Below are 16,818 nucleotides of genomic sequence, written 5' to 3'. Positions count from 1 at the left end.
ATAGATAGATAGATAGATAGATAGATAGAGCTGCCAAGTCCACCGTGGCCTCCGGTGGGGGACTTTTTTCGTGCGCGCAGTGCGAACTCTATGGCTTTCACGGAAGCTCTAGCAATTTGAGAGGTAAAAACTCTATGGTACCTATTGTACCGTAGAGTTTTCCCTTCCCAAATGGCTAGAATGTTCGGGGAAACCACAGAGTTTCCCCGGACACGCCTAGAGCGGCCGGCGTGCGGAGTCGCCGGTGCAACGATGTCAATTCTGGGTAACGTCGTTGCACTGGGGATGTCGGGGGGGGGGGGTTCCCCCCCGTTGGTCCAATGTGGGCAAACGGGTTGGGAACCTCCAGGGTGGGGGAAACCCCACCTGGCCAAGGGCTTGGGAGCCTTATGTGATCAGGGCAGGGGAAGGATGAAAGGAGACACGGGTGAGTGGATGGGAACTCTCTGCCCAGGGCCCCCATGTTCTGGGATGGGCCCTGGCCCACCCTCTCCCTCCCGTCCACTCCTGGTCTGGGAAGGGATGGAAAGTTCCGGGGTGGCCCAGCACAGCCCTCCCTCCACACTCATGGGTTGGTTTCAGATTCAGCAGCTGGAGCTCTCAGGAGCACAGCTCCTGAACCTTTTGGAGGGTTACCCCTCCTCCTCCCCATCTACCTTGTCCATTGAATAGCAGGTGCAGCTGCATAACAAGCCCTGGATTAGGAGAACGGGCAGCCAGCCAGCCAGCCACCAGGGGCTTTGCCACACCCCCAGCAGCCCTCATGAACCCCTGGAGAAGCCCACACCATCTGTCACGTTCTCAGGGGGCAGGCAGGCAGGAGTCCAAAGCCAGTCCAAGGTCAAAGTCCAGAAAGTCAAGCAGGAGCCAAGTCACCAATGCAGAATCACAAACCAGAATCAGAAGTCCATGTCCAAAAGCCAAAAGATCAGGGTGCCAAGGAGATCAAGCAGGTCAGAATCAGGAAGCAGGAAGGAGCGTGGATGCAAGCCAGAGAATAGACTTGTTGCTTCCACAAGGTTACCAGGTCCTGGGTGGGAGTTATATGGGAGCCTCAATCAGCCTGCTCCCTGGGTGGCAGTGACTCTGCTAGAACTCAGGGCTGAGAGATCTGAAGCATCAGCGTGCGTCATGTCTTTGCTCTGAAAGTTCTTTCCGGGGCCTGCTTCGAACTCTTGAGATGGGAGGAGGAGAGCTTGGAGGAGCTTGATCGTCAACAGCTGACACTGGTGCCTGGAGAGTGATTGATGGGCCAGCTGCTGTTTGTTCAGCTGAGGAACTGGCTGGCAACTCTTCCAGGTCTGCTCCCTGGGTGGCAGTGACTCTGCTAGAACTCAGGGCTGAGAGATCTGAAGCATCAGCGTGCCTCATGTCTTTGCTCTGAAAGTTCTTTCCGGAGCCTGCTTCGAATTCTTGAGATGGGAGGAGGAGAGCTTGGAGGAGAATGATCATCAACAGCTGACAATGGTGCCTGGAGAGTAACCCTTTCAGCTCCCCCTCATCAGGGCTCATGACACCACCCTTTCTCCACTTCTTATGTGATTTTGGGCGGCAGATGGCTTGCTGGCCTTTTGACTGGGGGGGCAGAGTGGCCCAGGAGAGCCCTAGGTGAGCAAGGCCTGCTTGGGCTGGCTGGATCTCTAGCCAGCCCAAGCAGGCCTCACTCACCTGGGGCTCTCCTTTCTTGCATCGGGTTGCTTTGGCTGTGTGTGTGTGTGTGGCATATGCTAATGAGTTATGCTAATGAGCTCCACCACCTATTTTTTTCTACAAAACGACCCCTGCTCATGGGTTTCTGCTTCTCCTCCAGGATGCTGGGGCTGCTGGCTACGCTGCTCTTCCTGCATCTCGGGCATCCCTTGGAGGCTGCCTGCCCTCTAGCCAGCCTGGCTAACTTCATGACCTCCTCCAGCACCCTGAGCTGGGAGGGGCTGAATGCTACCTGGCTAGCCTGTGTGAACATCAGCGGCAGAGACATCGCGGGGATCAGGGGCGCTCCCGGCCAGAGGAGCCCCCTGAGGGAGCTGGATCTCTCCCACAACCACCTCAGCAGCCTGCCCCCGGGGTTCCTCAACCACACCGAGGAGCTGGAGCATCTCTTCCTTCAAGGCAACCATCTTCCCGAGCTCCCGCCCGCCTTCTTTGAGAAAACCGGCCGCCTGAAGGAGCTGCGGCTGGAGGGGAACCCGCTGCTCTCTGTGCCCCCGAGCCTGCTCCAGCTCTGCCTGGAGAGCCTCAGCGTGGACTGCCACTGCCAGGTGGCCGGGAGCATCTCCTCCTATTGCCAGAGGAACAACTGCACACGGCCCGTCTCCTGCCACTGCTCCTCCCCTCAGGGCCTCCTCAACGCCACGGACTTCTATGCCCAGCAATGTCGAGGCTTGCCTGTGGCCGTGTACGTCGCCATTGCTGTCTCCCTCTTGGCTCTGCTCCTGGGAGCCGCTGTGGTCTACATCGTGGTCCGGAGGAAGAAGGGGGCCGCCACGGTCCGGGAGAAACGGGAGTCCACCACCTCCAACGGAGCCCAGCCGAGGTACATCAGCCACGGCGGCCTGCAGGCTGATCCGGCACAGAGAAAGGGCGGCCATGCCGATTACGAGAACGTCTTCATTGGCCAGGCCCAGGAGGTCAGAGGAGGGAAGCACAAGGAGAGACACAGCAGGAAGCCCCCCAAGAGCAGGTGAATGAACATGTGAACCTATGAAGCTGCCTACTGAATCAGACACCCCCTCCCTCGGTCTGTCAAAGTCAGTCTTGTCTCCTCAGACTGGCAGCGGCTCTCCAGGGTCTCATGCTGAGGTTTTTCACGCTTACTTGCCTGGACCCTTTTGAGTTTGAGATGCCGGGGATTGAACCTGGGACCTTCTGCTTCCCAAGCAGCTGCTCTACCACTCAGCCATCATCTCTCCCTAAAGTCAGTCTTGTCTCCTCAGACTGTCATTTGCTCTCCAGGGTCTCCAGCTGAGGTTTTTTACACCTACTTGCCTGGACCCTTTTGAGTTGGAGATGCCAGTGGGGATTGAACCTGGGACCTTCTGCTTACCAGCAGATGCTCTACCACTTAGCCACCATCCCTCCCTAATACATATATGTACATGTGAAGCTGCCCTATACTGAATCAGAGCCCCCTGGGTCCATCAAAGTCAGTATTGTCTACTCAGGCTGGCAGCGGCTCTCCAGGGTCTCAAGCTGAGGTTTTTTACACCTACTTTCCTGGACCCTTTTGAGTTGGAGATGCCGGGGATTGAATCTGGGACCTTCTGCTTCCCAAGCAGATGCTCTACCCCTGAGCCACCGTCCCTCCCTTAAAACCAGGTTCAAATGAACATATGAATTTGCCTTCTACTGAATCAGACCATCCCGCCCCCCCCCTCGGTCCATCCAAGTCAGTCTTGTCTACTCAGACTGGCAGTGGATCTCCAGGGTCTCAAGTTGAGGTTTTTCACAACCTACATGCCTGGACCCTTTTTTAGTTGGAGATGCTGGGGATTGAACCTGGGACCTTCTGCATACCAAGCAGATGCTCCACCACTCAGCCACCGTCCCTCCCTTAAAACCAGGTTCAAATGAACATATATGAACATATGAATTTGCCTTCTACTGAATCAGACCACCCCCTTCTCCTCGGTCCATCAAAGTCAGTCTTGTCTCCTCAGACTGGCAGCGGCTCTCCAGGGTCTCAAGTTGAGGTTTTTCACGCCTACTTGCCTGGACTCTTTTTAGTTGGAGATGCCGGGGATTGAACCTGGGACCTTCTGTGTATCAAGCAGATGTTCTACCACTAAGCCATAATCTTTCCTTCCTTCCTTCCTTCCTTCCTTCCTTCCTTCCTTCCTTCCTTCCTTCCTTCCTTCCTTCCTTCCTTCCTTCCTTCCTTCCTTCCTGTCCCTCAAAGTCAGTCTTGTCTCCTCAGACTGGCAGCGGCTCTCCAGGGTCTCCAGCTGAGGTTTTTCATGCCTACTTGGCTGGACCCTTTTGAGTTGGAGATGCTGGGGATTGAACCTGGGACCTCCTGGGGATCTCCAAAGCGGGAGAATTCTTGCCCTGCCCATGAGCTTGGCAGCACTACTAGTGAGGGATGTGGGGGTGGGACTTACCTGGAGAAAGAGAAAGGTCCAAGCCACGTTGGCAGCCTCACACATGAAGTGAAGTCATCTCGCCAGCAATACTCCCTCTAAGCTGTTGAGCCTTGTGAGCAAAAATTCTCTTTGCGAGCTGCTAGCATTAAAATGACAAGCTGCTGCATCAATTAGTTTGTTCTGGGGCCATTTTTCCTGAGCTAAGACAAAAGTGTGTGAGCAGGGACTCTTTTGCATATTAGGCCACACACCCCTGATGCAGCCGATCTTCCTGGAGTGTACGGTAGAAGAGCCCTGTAAGCTCTTTGAGGACTGGCTACATAAGAGGGTTGTGGCCTAATATGCAAAGGAGCTCCTGCTACCAAAAAAGCCCTGCTCACACTAACTCAGCTTAGAGGGAACACCGCTCAGCAGTGAGGTCCAGGTCCAGGTGATGCAAAAACTCCGCGGCAAAACCAGCTTGCCCAAATACCAGAGTGTCACCTGGACAACACTGGCATGTTGATGTCACTTCCTGTGTGTCACTGGTGACCAGGTCCGGGCCTTTCTCTTTCTCTAGGTCAGTCCCCCTGCCGGTCTGTAGATTGGCAGCTGGGGGGCAGGGTCTTTGGTTAGGGACCCTTGCCTCCACCTGGGTGCCCGGCAACCCTTCCACATACACACAGCCAAAGATTCTGGAGCACCTTCAAGGCTGCACTTCAAATGCTGGTGGGTGACACCGTCCCTCGTTGCCTTTGGAAGGGGGCTGGGGTGCTAATCCCCAGGGTTCCTCGGGAGCAGGGCTGCTTTTTTGTGAGTCCGGGGGAGGGAGAGGGGCTTGTGACGGGGAGGGACATCACTCAGTAGCACCTCATGCCATCCAACCCTAACCCTCCAAAAACAGCCATTTTCTCCAGGGGAACTGTAGCCTGCAGACCAGTTGTGCTTCCGGAAGATTTTCAGGCCTCACCTGGAGTTTGGCAAGCTTTCTTAGGAGCCAGTTTGCTCCCTACCAGAGGTCGTTTTGTAGAAAAATAGGTGGTGGAGCTCGTTAGAATAACTCATTAGCATATGCCACCACCCACCACCACCAGGCAAAAGCAACCTGATGGAAATAAGGAGAGCCCCAGGTGAGCGAGGCCTGCTTGGGCTGGCTAGAGATCCAACCAGCCCAAGCAGGCCTCGCTCACCTGGGGCTCTCCTTGGCCACAGTCAAAAGGCCAGCAAGCGACCCACCACCCAGGAGTGGAGAAAGGGTGGTGTTGCCTTCTCCAGGGGTTAATGAGGGCTGCTGGGGGTGTGGCAAAGCCCCTGGTAACGGTGGCTGGCTTGCTGCCTGCTAGGGGTGCCAAGTCCTCTTCATCCCCCAGCGGGGGACAGTCGTGCGCGCGCTGCATGCCGCCCGATGAAATGACGTCACCCGGAAGTGACGCCATCAAAATGGCGCCCGTGTGGGGCTGCTCTAGGCATTTCTGGGGAAACTCTATGGCACCATAGAGTTTTACCTCCCAAATGGCTAGAGCGTCTGGGAGTTTTTCTGGAAATGCCTAGAGCAGCCCCACACGTGCGCCACCATTTTGATGATGTCACTTCTGGGTGACATCATCGCGCTAGCAACGCGGAGGGACATTCCCCCCCACCGGCCAACGGGTTGAGAATCTCCCAAGCGGGAGATTCCCTGCCTGGATCGGGGGGTTGGCGGCCCTAAATAATAATAATAATAATAATAATAATAATAATAATAATAATAATAAAACTTTTATTTATATCCCGCCCTCCCCGCCAAGGGAGGCTCAGGGCGGCTAACAAGACATGGTAAAACCCTACTGCCTGCTCTCATAATTCAGAGATTGTTATGCAGCTGCACCTCCTATTCAGTGGACAAGGTAGGTGGAGAGGAGAAGGGGGAACCCTCAGAAAGGTTCAGGAGCTGTGCTCCTGTGAGCTCCGGCTGAATCCGAGGCCTGGTTCCTACCATAAAAGACTAGGAGGGGAAATAGGATATAGGTGGGTGTTTCCACACACCAAGTTTTGGCTGTTTACGCAGAGTGCAAAAGTGACTGAAATTGGAGAAGCCGGTCTCTTCCAGAGAAAAACCTGAACTTGCGTGGTGGGCAGTGAGACATGAAGTGCACTTTTGCTTGTATTTGGAAACACCCTAAGTGAAGGCGGAGAGGAGGCTACCTGGATCTGGCCCCACGACACAGCAGCTTCACGCTTCCCACCCTGGAGGGCTCCCCTTGTGAACCAAGCAACACACCACCAACCACAGCCCTCGCTCCTGGGCCCATGACTTCACTCACTTCCTCTTTGGCAGTCTCTCTTTCTCCGTCCTTTCGAGCTGACCAATGGGGAATAAATAAGTGGGGGGTTTCCCAAGCAGCAGCCCAGCCGCTTCTTCCAGCATCAGAGCAGAAATGCACTTGCAGCAGGGCAAGAAGAGGGGGGGGGTCCAGTGCGCGGCAACCTCTGGAGCTGGGGGAGGGTCACTGAACCCCTGGTTGCTGCAGGAACTTGCCAAAAAAAGCTAGGAAGTAAATTCAGCTCATAATGCTCCTTTTCTCTTCCTCATTCGGAGTGGCAGCAATAATGAAAAAAAAAAACCCTCTTCTTCCTGCTCCGTGTGTAAATGAAAGCGGCCAAGCCAGAGCTTCTGGGAGGAGGAACCGGCCATGGCTGTGATTGATAGACACTTTGCACATGCTCAGGGGCCAGCGTTGGACAGCCACTCACAAGCATTTCCAGCAGTCCTCCAGCTTCTGTCCTGAAGGAAGACTCAGCCTCCTCCAAGGGCTGGCAACTGCACGGTTGGTGGGGGGAGCCACCTTCTAAGGCCCCTGCCTCCCCCCCCCTCTTTACCAAAGCCCCATATGCCCGGAAACAAGCTGGCTGCCTCTTCTTCTTTTCAGAGGAGAGGAGCAATGATGGCCCCCAGCCTCAGCTGCCAGAAGGTCTCTCATCTGGGAAGGGGCCAGATTCCATCTCCAGTCGGAATAAAGTGGCAGAGCCCAATTCCGCAGTGGCGGTTGTTCTGCCCCCAGCAGGACCGGGGCTACGGGTTTTGGAGCCCTAGGCGAGCTGCCCACTAGCCACAGTGTGTGTGTGTGTGTGTGTGTGTATATTGGCCCCTGTGTGACACAGAGTGTTGGACTGGATGGGCCACTGGCCTGATCCAACATGGCGTCTGTTATGTTCTTATGTGTGACACAGAGTGTTGGACTGGAGGGGCCATTGGCCTGATCCAACATGGCTTCTCTTATGTTCTTATGTGTGACACAGAGTGTTGGACCAGATGAGCCACTGGCCTGATCCAACATGGCTTCTCTTATGTTCTTATGTGTGACAAAGAGTGTTGGACCGTATGGGCCACTGGCCTGATCCAGCATGGCTTCTCTTATGTTCTTATGTGTGACACAGAGTGTTGGACCGGATGGGCCACTGGCCTGATCCAACATGGCTTCTCTTATGTTCTTATGTGTGACAAAGAGTGTTGGACCGTATGGGCCACTGGCTTGATCCAGCATGGCTTCTCTTATGTTCTTATGTGTGACAAAGTGTGTTGGACTGGATGGGCCATTGGCCTGATCCAACATGGCTTCTCTTATATTCTTATGTGTGACAAAGAGTGTTGGACCGGATGGGCAGTGGCCTGATCCAGCATGGCTTCTCTTAAGTTCTTATGTGTGACAAAGAGTGTTGGACCGGATCGGCCATTGGCCTGATCCAACTTGGCTTCTCTTATGTTCTTATGTGTGACAAAGAGTGTTGGACTGGATGGGCCATTGGCCTGATCCAACATGGCTTATCTTATCTCTTAAGTTCTTATGTGTGACAAAGAGTGTTGGACCGGATCGGCCATTGGCCTGATCCAACATGGCTTCTCTTATGTTCTTATGTGTGACAAAGAGTGTTGGACTGGATGGGCCATTGGCCTGATCCAACATGGCTTATCTTATATTCTTATGTGTGACAAAGAGTGTTGGACCATATGGGCCACTGGCCTGATCCAACATGGCTTCTCTTATGTTCTTATGTGTGTCAAAGAGTGTTGGACTGGATGGGCCATTGGCCTGATCCAACATGGCTTCTCTTATATTCTTATGTGTGACAAAGAATGTTGGACCGTATGGGCCACTGGCCTGATCCAACATGGCTTCTCTTATATTCTTATGTGACACAGAGTGTTGGACTGGATGGGCCACTGGCCTGATCCAACATGGCTCTTCTTATGTTCTTATGTGACACAGAGTGTTGGACTGGATGGGCCATTGGCCTGATCCAACATGGCTTCTCTTATATTCTTATGTGTGACAAAGAATGTTGGACCGGATGGGCCATTGGCCTGATCCAACATGGCTTCTCTTATGTTCTTATGTGTGACAAAGAGTGTTGGACCGGATGGGCCATTGGCCTGATCCAGCATGGCTTCTCTTATGTTCTTATGTGTGACACAGAGTGTTGGACCGTATGGGCCACTGACCTGATGCAACATGGCTTCTCTTATGTTCTTATGTGTGACAAAGAGTGTTGGACCGTATGGGCCACTGGCCTGATCCAACATGGCCTCTCTTATGTTCTTATGTGACACAGAGTGTTGGACTGGATGGGCCATTGGCCTGATCCAACATGGCTCCTCTTATGTTCTTATGTGACACAGAGTGTTGGACTGGATGGGCCACTGGCCTGATCCAACATGGCTTCTCTTATGTTCTTATGTGACACAGAGTGTTGGACTGGATGGGCCACTGGCCTGATCCAACATGGCTCCTCTTATGTTCTTATGTGACACAGAGTGTTGGACTGGATGGGCCACTGGCCTGATCCAACATGGCTTCTCTTATGTTCTTATGTGTGACAAAGAGTGTTGGACTGGATGGGCCATTGGCCTGATCCAACATGGCTCCTCTTATGTGACACAGAGTTTTGGACTGGAGGGGCCACTGGCCTGATCCAACATGGCTTCTCTTATGTTCTTATGTGTGACAAAGAGTGTTGGACTGGATGGGCCATTGGCCTGATCCAACATGGCTTCTCTTATGTTCTTATGTGACACAGGGTTTTGGACTGGAGGGGCCATTGGCTGAGTCATTATCTTGTGACATATCACAGCCCAGGAAGCTCCTACAAGATAATGACTCAGCCCTACCCCACCTGCATGAGTAGATATAAATTCCCTGCCTACCAACTTATTCTCACTTTGACCCAGAGAGAACTCCAGTTTTCTGGGTTACACCTCTGAGGATGCCAGTCACAGTTGCATGCGAAACGTAAGGTCTCACAATGCCAAGACCACAGCCACACAGCCCGGAAAATCTACAACAACCAGGCCTCGGATTCAGCGGGAGCTCACAGGAGCACAGCTCCTGAACCTTTCTGAGAGTTCCACCTGCTGCTTCCCACCTTGTCCACTGAATAGTAGGTGCAGCTGCATAACAATCCCTGGATGAGCTCCACCACCTATTTTTCTACAAAACGACCCCTGACAACAACCAAAGGTCACCAACCCCCCCCCCCCCCCACAACCTGTAAAGCTTGAGAGAAGGACTTTTGCAGGGGTTCCCGCCTCCCCCGGGCAGATTGCATTTGCAGCCATGAGCCATACAGCAGCCCACAAGCCGATCCTGACAGACAGGCCCTTCTCCCCCTAACCGTGGGGAGATGCCAAAGGTGCTCTCTGCTACGCTCTCACTTGACTCTACAGTATACTTCTTGAATGGAATCATAGAATCATAGAGTTGGATGGGACCTCCAGGGTCATCTAGTCCCTGCACAACGGAGGATATTCACAAATATCTCCCCCCCCCATACATACCTCATTGACCCCTGCTCCACGCCCAGAAGATGGCAAAAAAAACCCCAAAACCTCAAGGGGCGGTTAAACTGCCCTAGAGAAAAATTGCTGACTTACCCCGAAGTGGTGAACAGTGTTTCCCTGGGTGAGTAAGAAGGGACCACGAGAACTAAGCACTGATGTAACCCTTCCTGCCCTCCTTCCCATGATCAGCCTAATTCACAGAATCAGCATTGCTCTCAGATGGCCATTAGTCTCTGTTTCAAAACCTCCAAAGAAGGAGAGCTCACCACCTCCCGAGGAAGCCTTTTCCATTGAGGAACCGCTCTAACGGTCAGGAAGTTCTTCCTAATGTTGTGCCGGAAACTCTTTTGATTTAATTTCAACCTGTTGACCTGGTCTGGTTGGACCTTCTGGGGCAACAGAAAACAACTCCATACTGCCTATAGGACAGCCCTTCAAGTCCTTGAAGATGGTAATCATTTCACCCCTCTGTTATCTCCTCTCCAGGCTAAACATACCCAGCTCCTTCAGCCTTTCCTCATAAGACTTGGTTTCCAGACTCCTCACCATCTTTGTTGCCCTCCTCTGGACATGTTCTAGCTTGTCTATATCCTTTTAAAATTGTGGTGCCCAAAACTGTACACAATATTCTAGGTGAGGTCTAACCAGAGCAGAGTAAAGCATTACCATCACTTCATTTCCAGAGGAGGGCGACGAAGATGGTGAGGGGCCTGGAGACCAAGTCCTATGAGAAAAGGTTGAAGGAGCTGGGCCTGTTCAGCCTGGAGAGGAGGCGGCTGAGAGGTGATAGGATCACCATCTCCAAGTACTTGAAGGGCTGTCCTATAGAGGATGGTGTGGAATTGTTTTCTGTGACCCCAGAAGTAGGACCAGAACCAACAGGTTGAAATTGAATCAAAACAGTTTCCGACTCAACATTCTGACTCAACATTCCTGACCATTAGAGCGGTTCCTCAGTGGAACAGGCTTCCTCCTCGGGAGGTGGTGGGCTCTCCTTCCTTGGAGGTTTTTCAACAGAGGCTAGATGGCCATCTGACAGCAATGAGGATCCTGTGAATTTAGGGGGAGGGATTTGTGAGTTTCCTGCATTGTGCAGGGGGTTGGACTAGATGACTCTGGAGGCCCCTTCCAACTCTATGATTCTATGACCTGGACACAATTCTTCTGTTGATACAGCCCAAAACTGAATTTGCGTTTTAAGCTACCACATCACAATGCTGACTCATGTTCAGTGTATGACTCAGTAACACATCGTTTTTGCACATGCTATTACCCAGACAAATCTCTCACATCATATATTTATGCATTGGAATTTTTGGAGGAATGAAATACTAAAGAGACCACTGGGCATGGTGCTTCCCTCTAAATGTATCCCCATTAAAATCCATTTTATTTGTTTTAGCCCAGTTTTCCAGCCTGTCAAGATCATCCTGAGAGCCAGTTTTGTGTGGTGGTTAAGTGTGCAGACTCTTATCTGGGAGAACTGGGTTTGATTCCCCACTCCTCCACTTGCACCTGCTGGAATGGCCTTGGGTCAGCCATAGTTCTTGCAGAGTTGTCCTTGAAAGGGCAGCTGCTGGGAGAGCTCTCTCAGCCCCACCCACCTCACAGGGTGTCTGTTGTGGGGGGAGAAGATATAGGAGATTGTGAGCCATTCTGAGACTCTGTCCTTGAAAGGACAGCTTCTGACAGAGCTCTCTCAGCCCCACCCACCTCACAGGATGTCTGTTGTGGGGGGAGAAGATATAGGAGATTGTGAGCCACTCTGAGACTCTGTCCTTGAAAGGGCAGCTTCTGAGAGAGCTCTCTTAACCCCACCCATCTCACAGGGCGTCTGTTGTGTGCGGGGGGGGGGGGGAGGTAAAGGAGATTGTAACTGCTCTGAGATTCAGCGTATAGGATGGCATATGAAGCCAATATCTTCTTCTTCTTCCAATATCCTGTATCCTGACTCTGTCTTCTGCTGTATTTGTATATACCAGGGGTGGCCAACAGTAGCTCTCCAGATATTTTTTGCCTACAACTCCCATCAGCTTGGCTGCGGCTGATGGGAGTTGTAGGCAAAAAACATCTGGAGAGCTACCGTTGGCCACCCCTGGTCTAGAAGCCTCCACAGGGTTTAATCCGGCAATGTATAGTATATCGAGCACTGGTTCCAGGTTGTTAATCGTTAATAGAATGCGGCTGTCTGTGCGAACTGTCTGTGCCCTGCGAAATTGACTGTTGTGTTTTGTACACATTATGCATTGAGCTGCAGTTCCCGAATAAGCAAGTATTTTGCCGGATGAAGGACGCAACCGAAACACGTCTATTGTTACCGGAGGCGTGTCACTTTCATTATTCTGGAAAGAAACGGCAGCACCTTTTGAACATTCATTGTATTGGAGGAAATTCATTTCACTTAGTGCTAGTAGTCTCCGTGTATTCATTACTATAACGTTTCTTATACATATATCTATATGTCCAGAGCAGGGGTGTCAAACTGATTTGTTATGAGGGCCGGATCTGACATAAATGAGACCTTGTTGGGCCGGGCCAGGTGTGTACCTATTTAAAATTAGGTAGCAGAAATATAAATTTTATAAAGAACACAAATACATATATTTTTTAAAGAAATTAAAACATCCTTAAAATGCTAGCACTCATTGGTCTTAAAGGTGCTTTCTTGGGATCTCTCCCATGGGATCCAGGGAACTGGGCAAAGGAAGCTCTGGCTCTTTCCTTCCTTCCCCAGGGGACCAGGAGGGGGAGGAGTCTCAATCAATAGAAGGAAGAGAGGCTTGGCTCAGTAGCTCTGCTGTGTAATTGAGAGAGCCTGGCAAAGCATGCTATTCCTCCCCCCCTTCCTCCCCAAGGGAGGAGTCTCAGCCAATGGAGAAAATAGAGGTTTTGTTCTGCAGCTCCTGTGCAATTTAGCAAGCCTGGCAAAGCAAACTGTGATGCAGAAGGAAGCAAGAGAGAGGGAGAAGGAAATAGATGACAGCCAGTGGCTCGGGGGCCTGATAGGAACCCTCCAGGGGCCTGATTCGGCCCTCGAACTGCATGTTTGACACCCCTGGTCTAGTGTGATATTGTAAAATGATTGCTGCATCTGAATTAGTGTATATTGTATAGCGGTAATGACTTATAGCCGCAGTTATCCCCCGGACTTCTACCACCTGGAGGTTGGCATCTCTAGCAGGAGGGAAGGGACACCCGTGAAACCACACTGGTACGGCTGGTGCCTTTGGCAAGGCATGCTGGGAGCAGTCTGAAGCTGCAAAGCTCAAGGCTTTTGTTTTGTTTTTGTGCTCAGGTCCCACCAGAAAGCCCAGGAGGCCGAGGCCCCCCCCGGAGAACAGCCGATCTACGCCAACACTCAGGACGTCTACTACAACTACGTTGGGACCCCGGCCCCCCTGGACGAAGACTTCTATGTCATGCCAGACCAGTGACTCCCCTCACAGTCTCACAACTGTCTCCCATTAACTCTAATTGCACTGTGGAACTTTGCTTTCTGCTGGGGGGGGGGGCTCATGCCAAAAGCACTGATGCCCCCCCTCCATCTTCAGACTCAGAGACAACCAGCCTCCTTTAATTGCTGTGGGTCGACGTTCCTCCCTCTTAATTTTATGGCAACATGCGTTATATTGCTTTCATTCCTTCTGAAAGGAATTGCCACTCCATTATTTAATTCTCTCGGGGAGGATGATTCTTCCTTCCATCTCTCAAATCCCTCCCCCCCCCCACCCCGCAAACACAAACTGTAAGCTTCAGGAAGCACAAGAACCTCAGAAGAGCCCTGCTGGGTCAGACAAGGGAGGGTCCATCTAGTCCAGTCTCCTGTCTCACACAGTGGCCAACCAGTTCCTCTGGAGGGCCAACAACAGGGCAGAGAGGCCGAGGCCTTCCCCTGATAAGAACATCAGAAGAGCCCTGCTGGGTCAGACAAGGGAGGGTCCATCTAGTCCAGTCTGTCTCACACAGTGGCCAACCAGTTCCTCTGGAGGGCCAACAACGGCATAGAGGCCAAGGCCTTACCTGAGAAGAACCTCAGAAGAGCCCTGCTGGGTCAGACCAGTGAGGGTCCATCTAGTCCAGTCTCCTGTCTCACACAGTGGCCAACCAGTTCCTCTGGAGGGCCAACAACGGCATAGAGGCCAAGGCCTTACCTGAGAAGAACCTCAGAAGAGCCCTGCTGGGTCAGACCAGTGAGGGTCCATCTAGTCCAGTCTCCTGTCTCACACAGTGGCCAACCAGTTCCTCTGGAGGGCCAACAATAGGGCAGAGAGGCTGAGGCCTTCCCCTGATAAGAACATCAGAAGAGCCCTGCTGGGTCAGACAAGGGAGGGTCCATCTAGTCTAGTCTCCTATCTCACACAGTGGCCAACCAGTTTCTCTGGAGGGCCAACAACGGCATAGAGGCCAAGGCCTTACCTGAGAAGAACCTCAGAAGAGCCCTGCTGGGTCAGACCAGTGAGGGTCCATCTAGTCCAGTCTCCTGTCTCACACAGTGGCCAACCAGTTCCTCTGGAGGGCCAACAACAGGGCAGAGAGGCCGAGGCCTTCCCCTGATAAGAACATCAGAAGAGCCCTGCTGGGTCAGACAAGGGAGGGTCCATCTAGTCCAGTCTCCTGTCTCACACAGTGGCCAACCAGTTCCTCTGGAGGGCCAACAACGGCATAGAGGCCAAGGCCTTCCCTGAGAAGAACCTCAGAAGAGCCCTGCTGGGTCAGACCAGTGAGGGTCCATCTAGTCCAGTCTCCTGTCTCACACAGTGGCCAACCAGTTCCTCTGGAGGGCCAACAATAGGGCAGAGAGGCTGAGGCCTTCCCCTGATAAGAACATCAGAAGAGCCCTGCTGGGTCAGACAAGGGAGGGTCCATCTAGTCCAGTCTCCTGTCTCACACAGTGGCCAACCAGTTTCTCTGGAGGGCCAACAACGGCATAGAGGCCAAGGCCTTCCCTGAGAAGAACCTCAGAAGAGCCCTGCTGGGTCAGACAAGGGAGGGTCCATCTAGTCCAGTCTGCTGTCTCACACAGTGGCCAACCAGTTCCTCTGGAGGGCCAACAACAGGTCAGAGAGGCGGAGGCCTTCCTAAGAAGAGCCCTGCTGGATCAGACCAGTGGTCCATCTTGTCCAGCCTCCTGTCTCACACAGTGGCCAACCAGTTCATCTGGAAGGCCAGCAACAGGGCATAGAGGCCGAGGCCTTCCCCTGAGAAGAACCTCAGAAGAGCCCTGCTGGATCAGACCAGTGAGGGTCCATCTAGTTCAGCCTCCTGTCTCACACAAAGGCCAGCCAGTTGCTCTGGAGGGCCAGCAATAGGGCAGAGAGGCTGAGGCCTTCCCCTGAGAAGAACATCAGAAGAGCCCTGCTGGATCAGACCAGTGAGGGTCCATCTAGTTCAGCCTCCTGTCTCACACAGGGGCCAGCCAGTTCCTCTGAAGGGCCAACAACAGGGCAGAGAGGCTGTGGCCTTCCACTGATAAGAACATCAGAAGAGCCCTGCTGGATCAGACCAGGGAGGGTCCATCCAGTCCAGCCTCCTGTCTCACACAGGGGCCAGCCAGTTCCTCTGGAGGGCCAGCAACAGGGCAGAGAGGCTGAGGGCTTCCCTGACAGGGTCTGCTGGTACAGAGAGGTTTAGCGCCTCTGAATGCGGAAGTTTCCTTTGGTCACCATGGCCAGTAGCCATTGACGGACCTCTCCTCCATGAATCTATCTAATCCCCTTTTAAAGCTGTCTATACATGACTATGGGTGTTTTTACATTCAGTTTGATCCAGAGTTTTAGAGTCTTCAAACAACCTGCCACTGTTCTGCTTTAATTATTTTCCTTTTATATTTAAGCGTTTCAGTTGGGGAGGGGGGTGTCTCTGATCAGAGGGCAACCAGAATACCAGTGCTTAGTTAAATGTATATTGCTTGGAAATCCTGCCAACACTGCAAAAACAATACAAATTTTAATTACTAGATGAGGCAAGCAATGATATGTAAAAATTTCAAGTGTTGTCAGTTCTCATGCAAATTACTGCATCTTGTGGTGGCTTTTGGAGGAGTTTTTTTAAAATGCATGAAAACATCTGCAATACAAGTTTGTCAAAGATTTCAGGTTTTCACAGCTGGTAACATCATTAGGGTTCGTAGAATCTTTCGGGATCAAGTGCCGTGTTCTACTGGATAAAGTTTTCCTTCCAGACGTTTCGTTCTCAGCTGCGGAGAACATCCTCAGTGGCGTTGCAGCCGGAGCAGGCTGCACAGCAGCCAAGAAGGTCTGAGCGCCTGCTCCGGCTGCAACGCCACTGAGGATGTTCTCCGCAGCTGAGAATGAAATGTCTGGAAGGAAAACTTTCTCCAGTAGAACACGGCACTTGATCCCGAAAGATTCTACAAACCCTAATACAAGTTTGAAACGCCTGTAAAGAAAAGACCAGATCAAAACTAGTTGGAAAAAAACGTTGCAGCAGCAGCTCCGAAACGCATCTCACTGAAACAAATGTAGCTGCTTCGGGCAGCAACGATGCAAAATAGCTGTGAGAACGTTAGGTAATGTAAAAGGTGAGTTTCCAGTGCGGTGATAGAGAGTCACAAATTGTCAGTGTAAAAACACCCATCATCTTCTGGCAGTGAGTTCTGTAATTACTTGTAGGCTGCGATGGGAAAGGAAAGGCCCCCTGTGCAAGCACTGGTTGTTTCCGACTGGGGTGACGTTGCTTTCACATTTTCATGGCAGACTTTTTACGGGGTGGTTTGCCATTGCCTTCCCCAGCCCTTTACACTTTACCCCCAGCAAGCTGGGGACTCATTTTACCAACCTCGGAAGGATGGAAGGCTGAGTCAACCTGGAGCCGGCTACCTAAACCCAGCTTCTGCCGGGGATCCAACTCAGGTCGTGAGCAGAGGGCTCCGACTGCAGTACTGCAGCTTTACCATTCTGTGCCACGGGGCTCTTTTAGGCTGCG

General features: G+C 52.3%; 1 protein-coding gene across 1 annotated transcript; it reads left to right on the top strand.

The window, feature by feature from the left end:
* Positions 1–1,811: 1,811 nt before the first annotated feature.
* LRRC25 (leucine rich repeat containing 25) lies at positions 1,812–13,307 on the top strand. The gene is made up of 2 exons (XM_060233429.1): positions 1,812–2,680; positions 13,169–13,307. The coding sequence occupies exons 1-2, from the start codon at positions 1,812–1,814 to the stop codon at positions 13,305–13,307; spliced, it is 1,008 nt and encodes a 335-aa protein (XP_060089412.1).
* The last annotated feature ends 3,511 nt before the right edge of the window (positions 13,308–16,818 follow it).

The sequence above is a fragment of the Heteronotia binoei genome, chromosome 2 (assembly GCF_032191835.1).
Source record: "Heteronotia binoei isolate CCM8104 ecotype False Entrance Well chromosome 2, APGP_CSIRO_Hbin_v1, whole genome shotgun sequence".
NCBI lineage: Eukaryota > Metazoa > Chordata > Lepidosauria > Squamata > Gekkonidae > Heteronotia > Heteronotia binoei.
This window is presented reverse-complemented; position numbering and strand designations above follow the sequence as displayed.

Coding starts and splice junctions, on each gene's coding strand:
- LRRC25 (XM_060233429.1), top strand. CDS start 1,812: ATGCTGGGGCTGCTGGCTACGCTGCTCTTCCTGCATCTCGGGCATCCC. Junction 2,681..13,168: donor AGGAAGCCCCCCAAGAGCAG/GTGAATGAACAT, acceptor TTTTGTGCTCAG/GTCCCACCAGAAAGCCCAGG.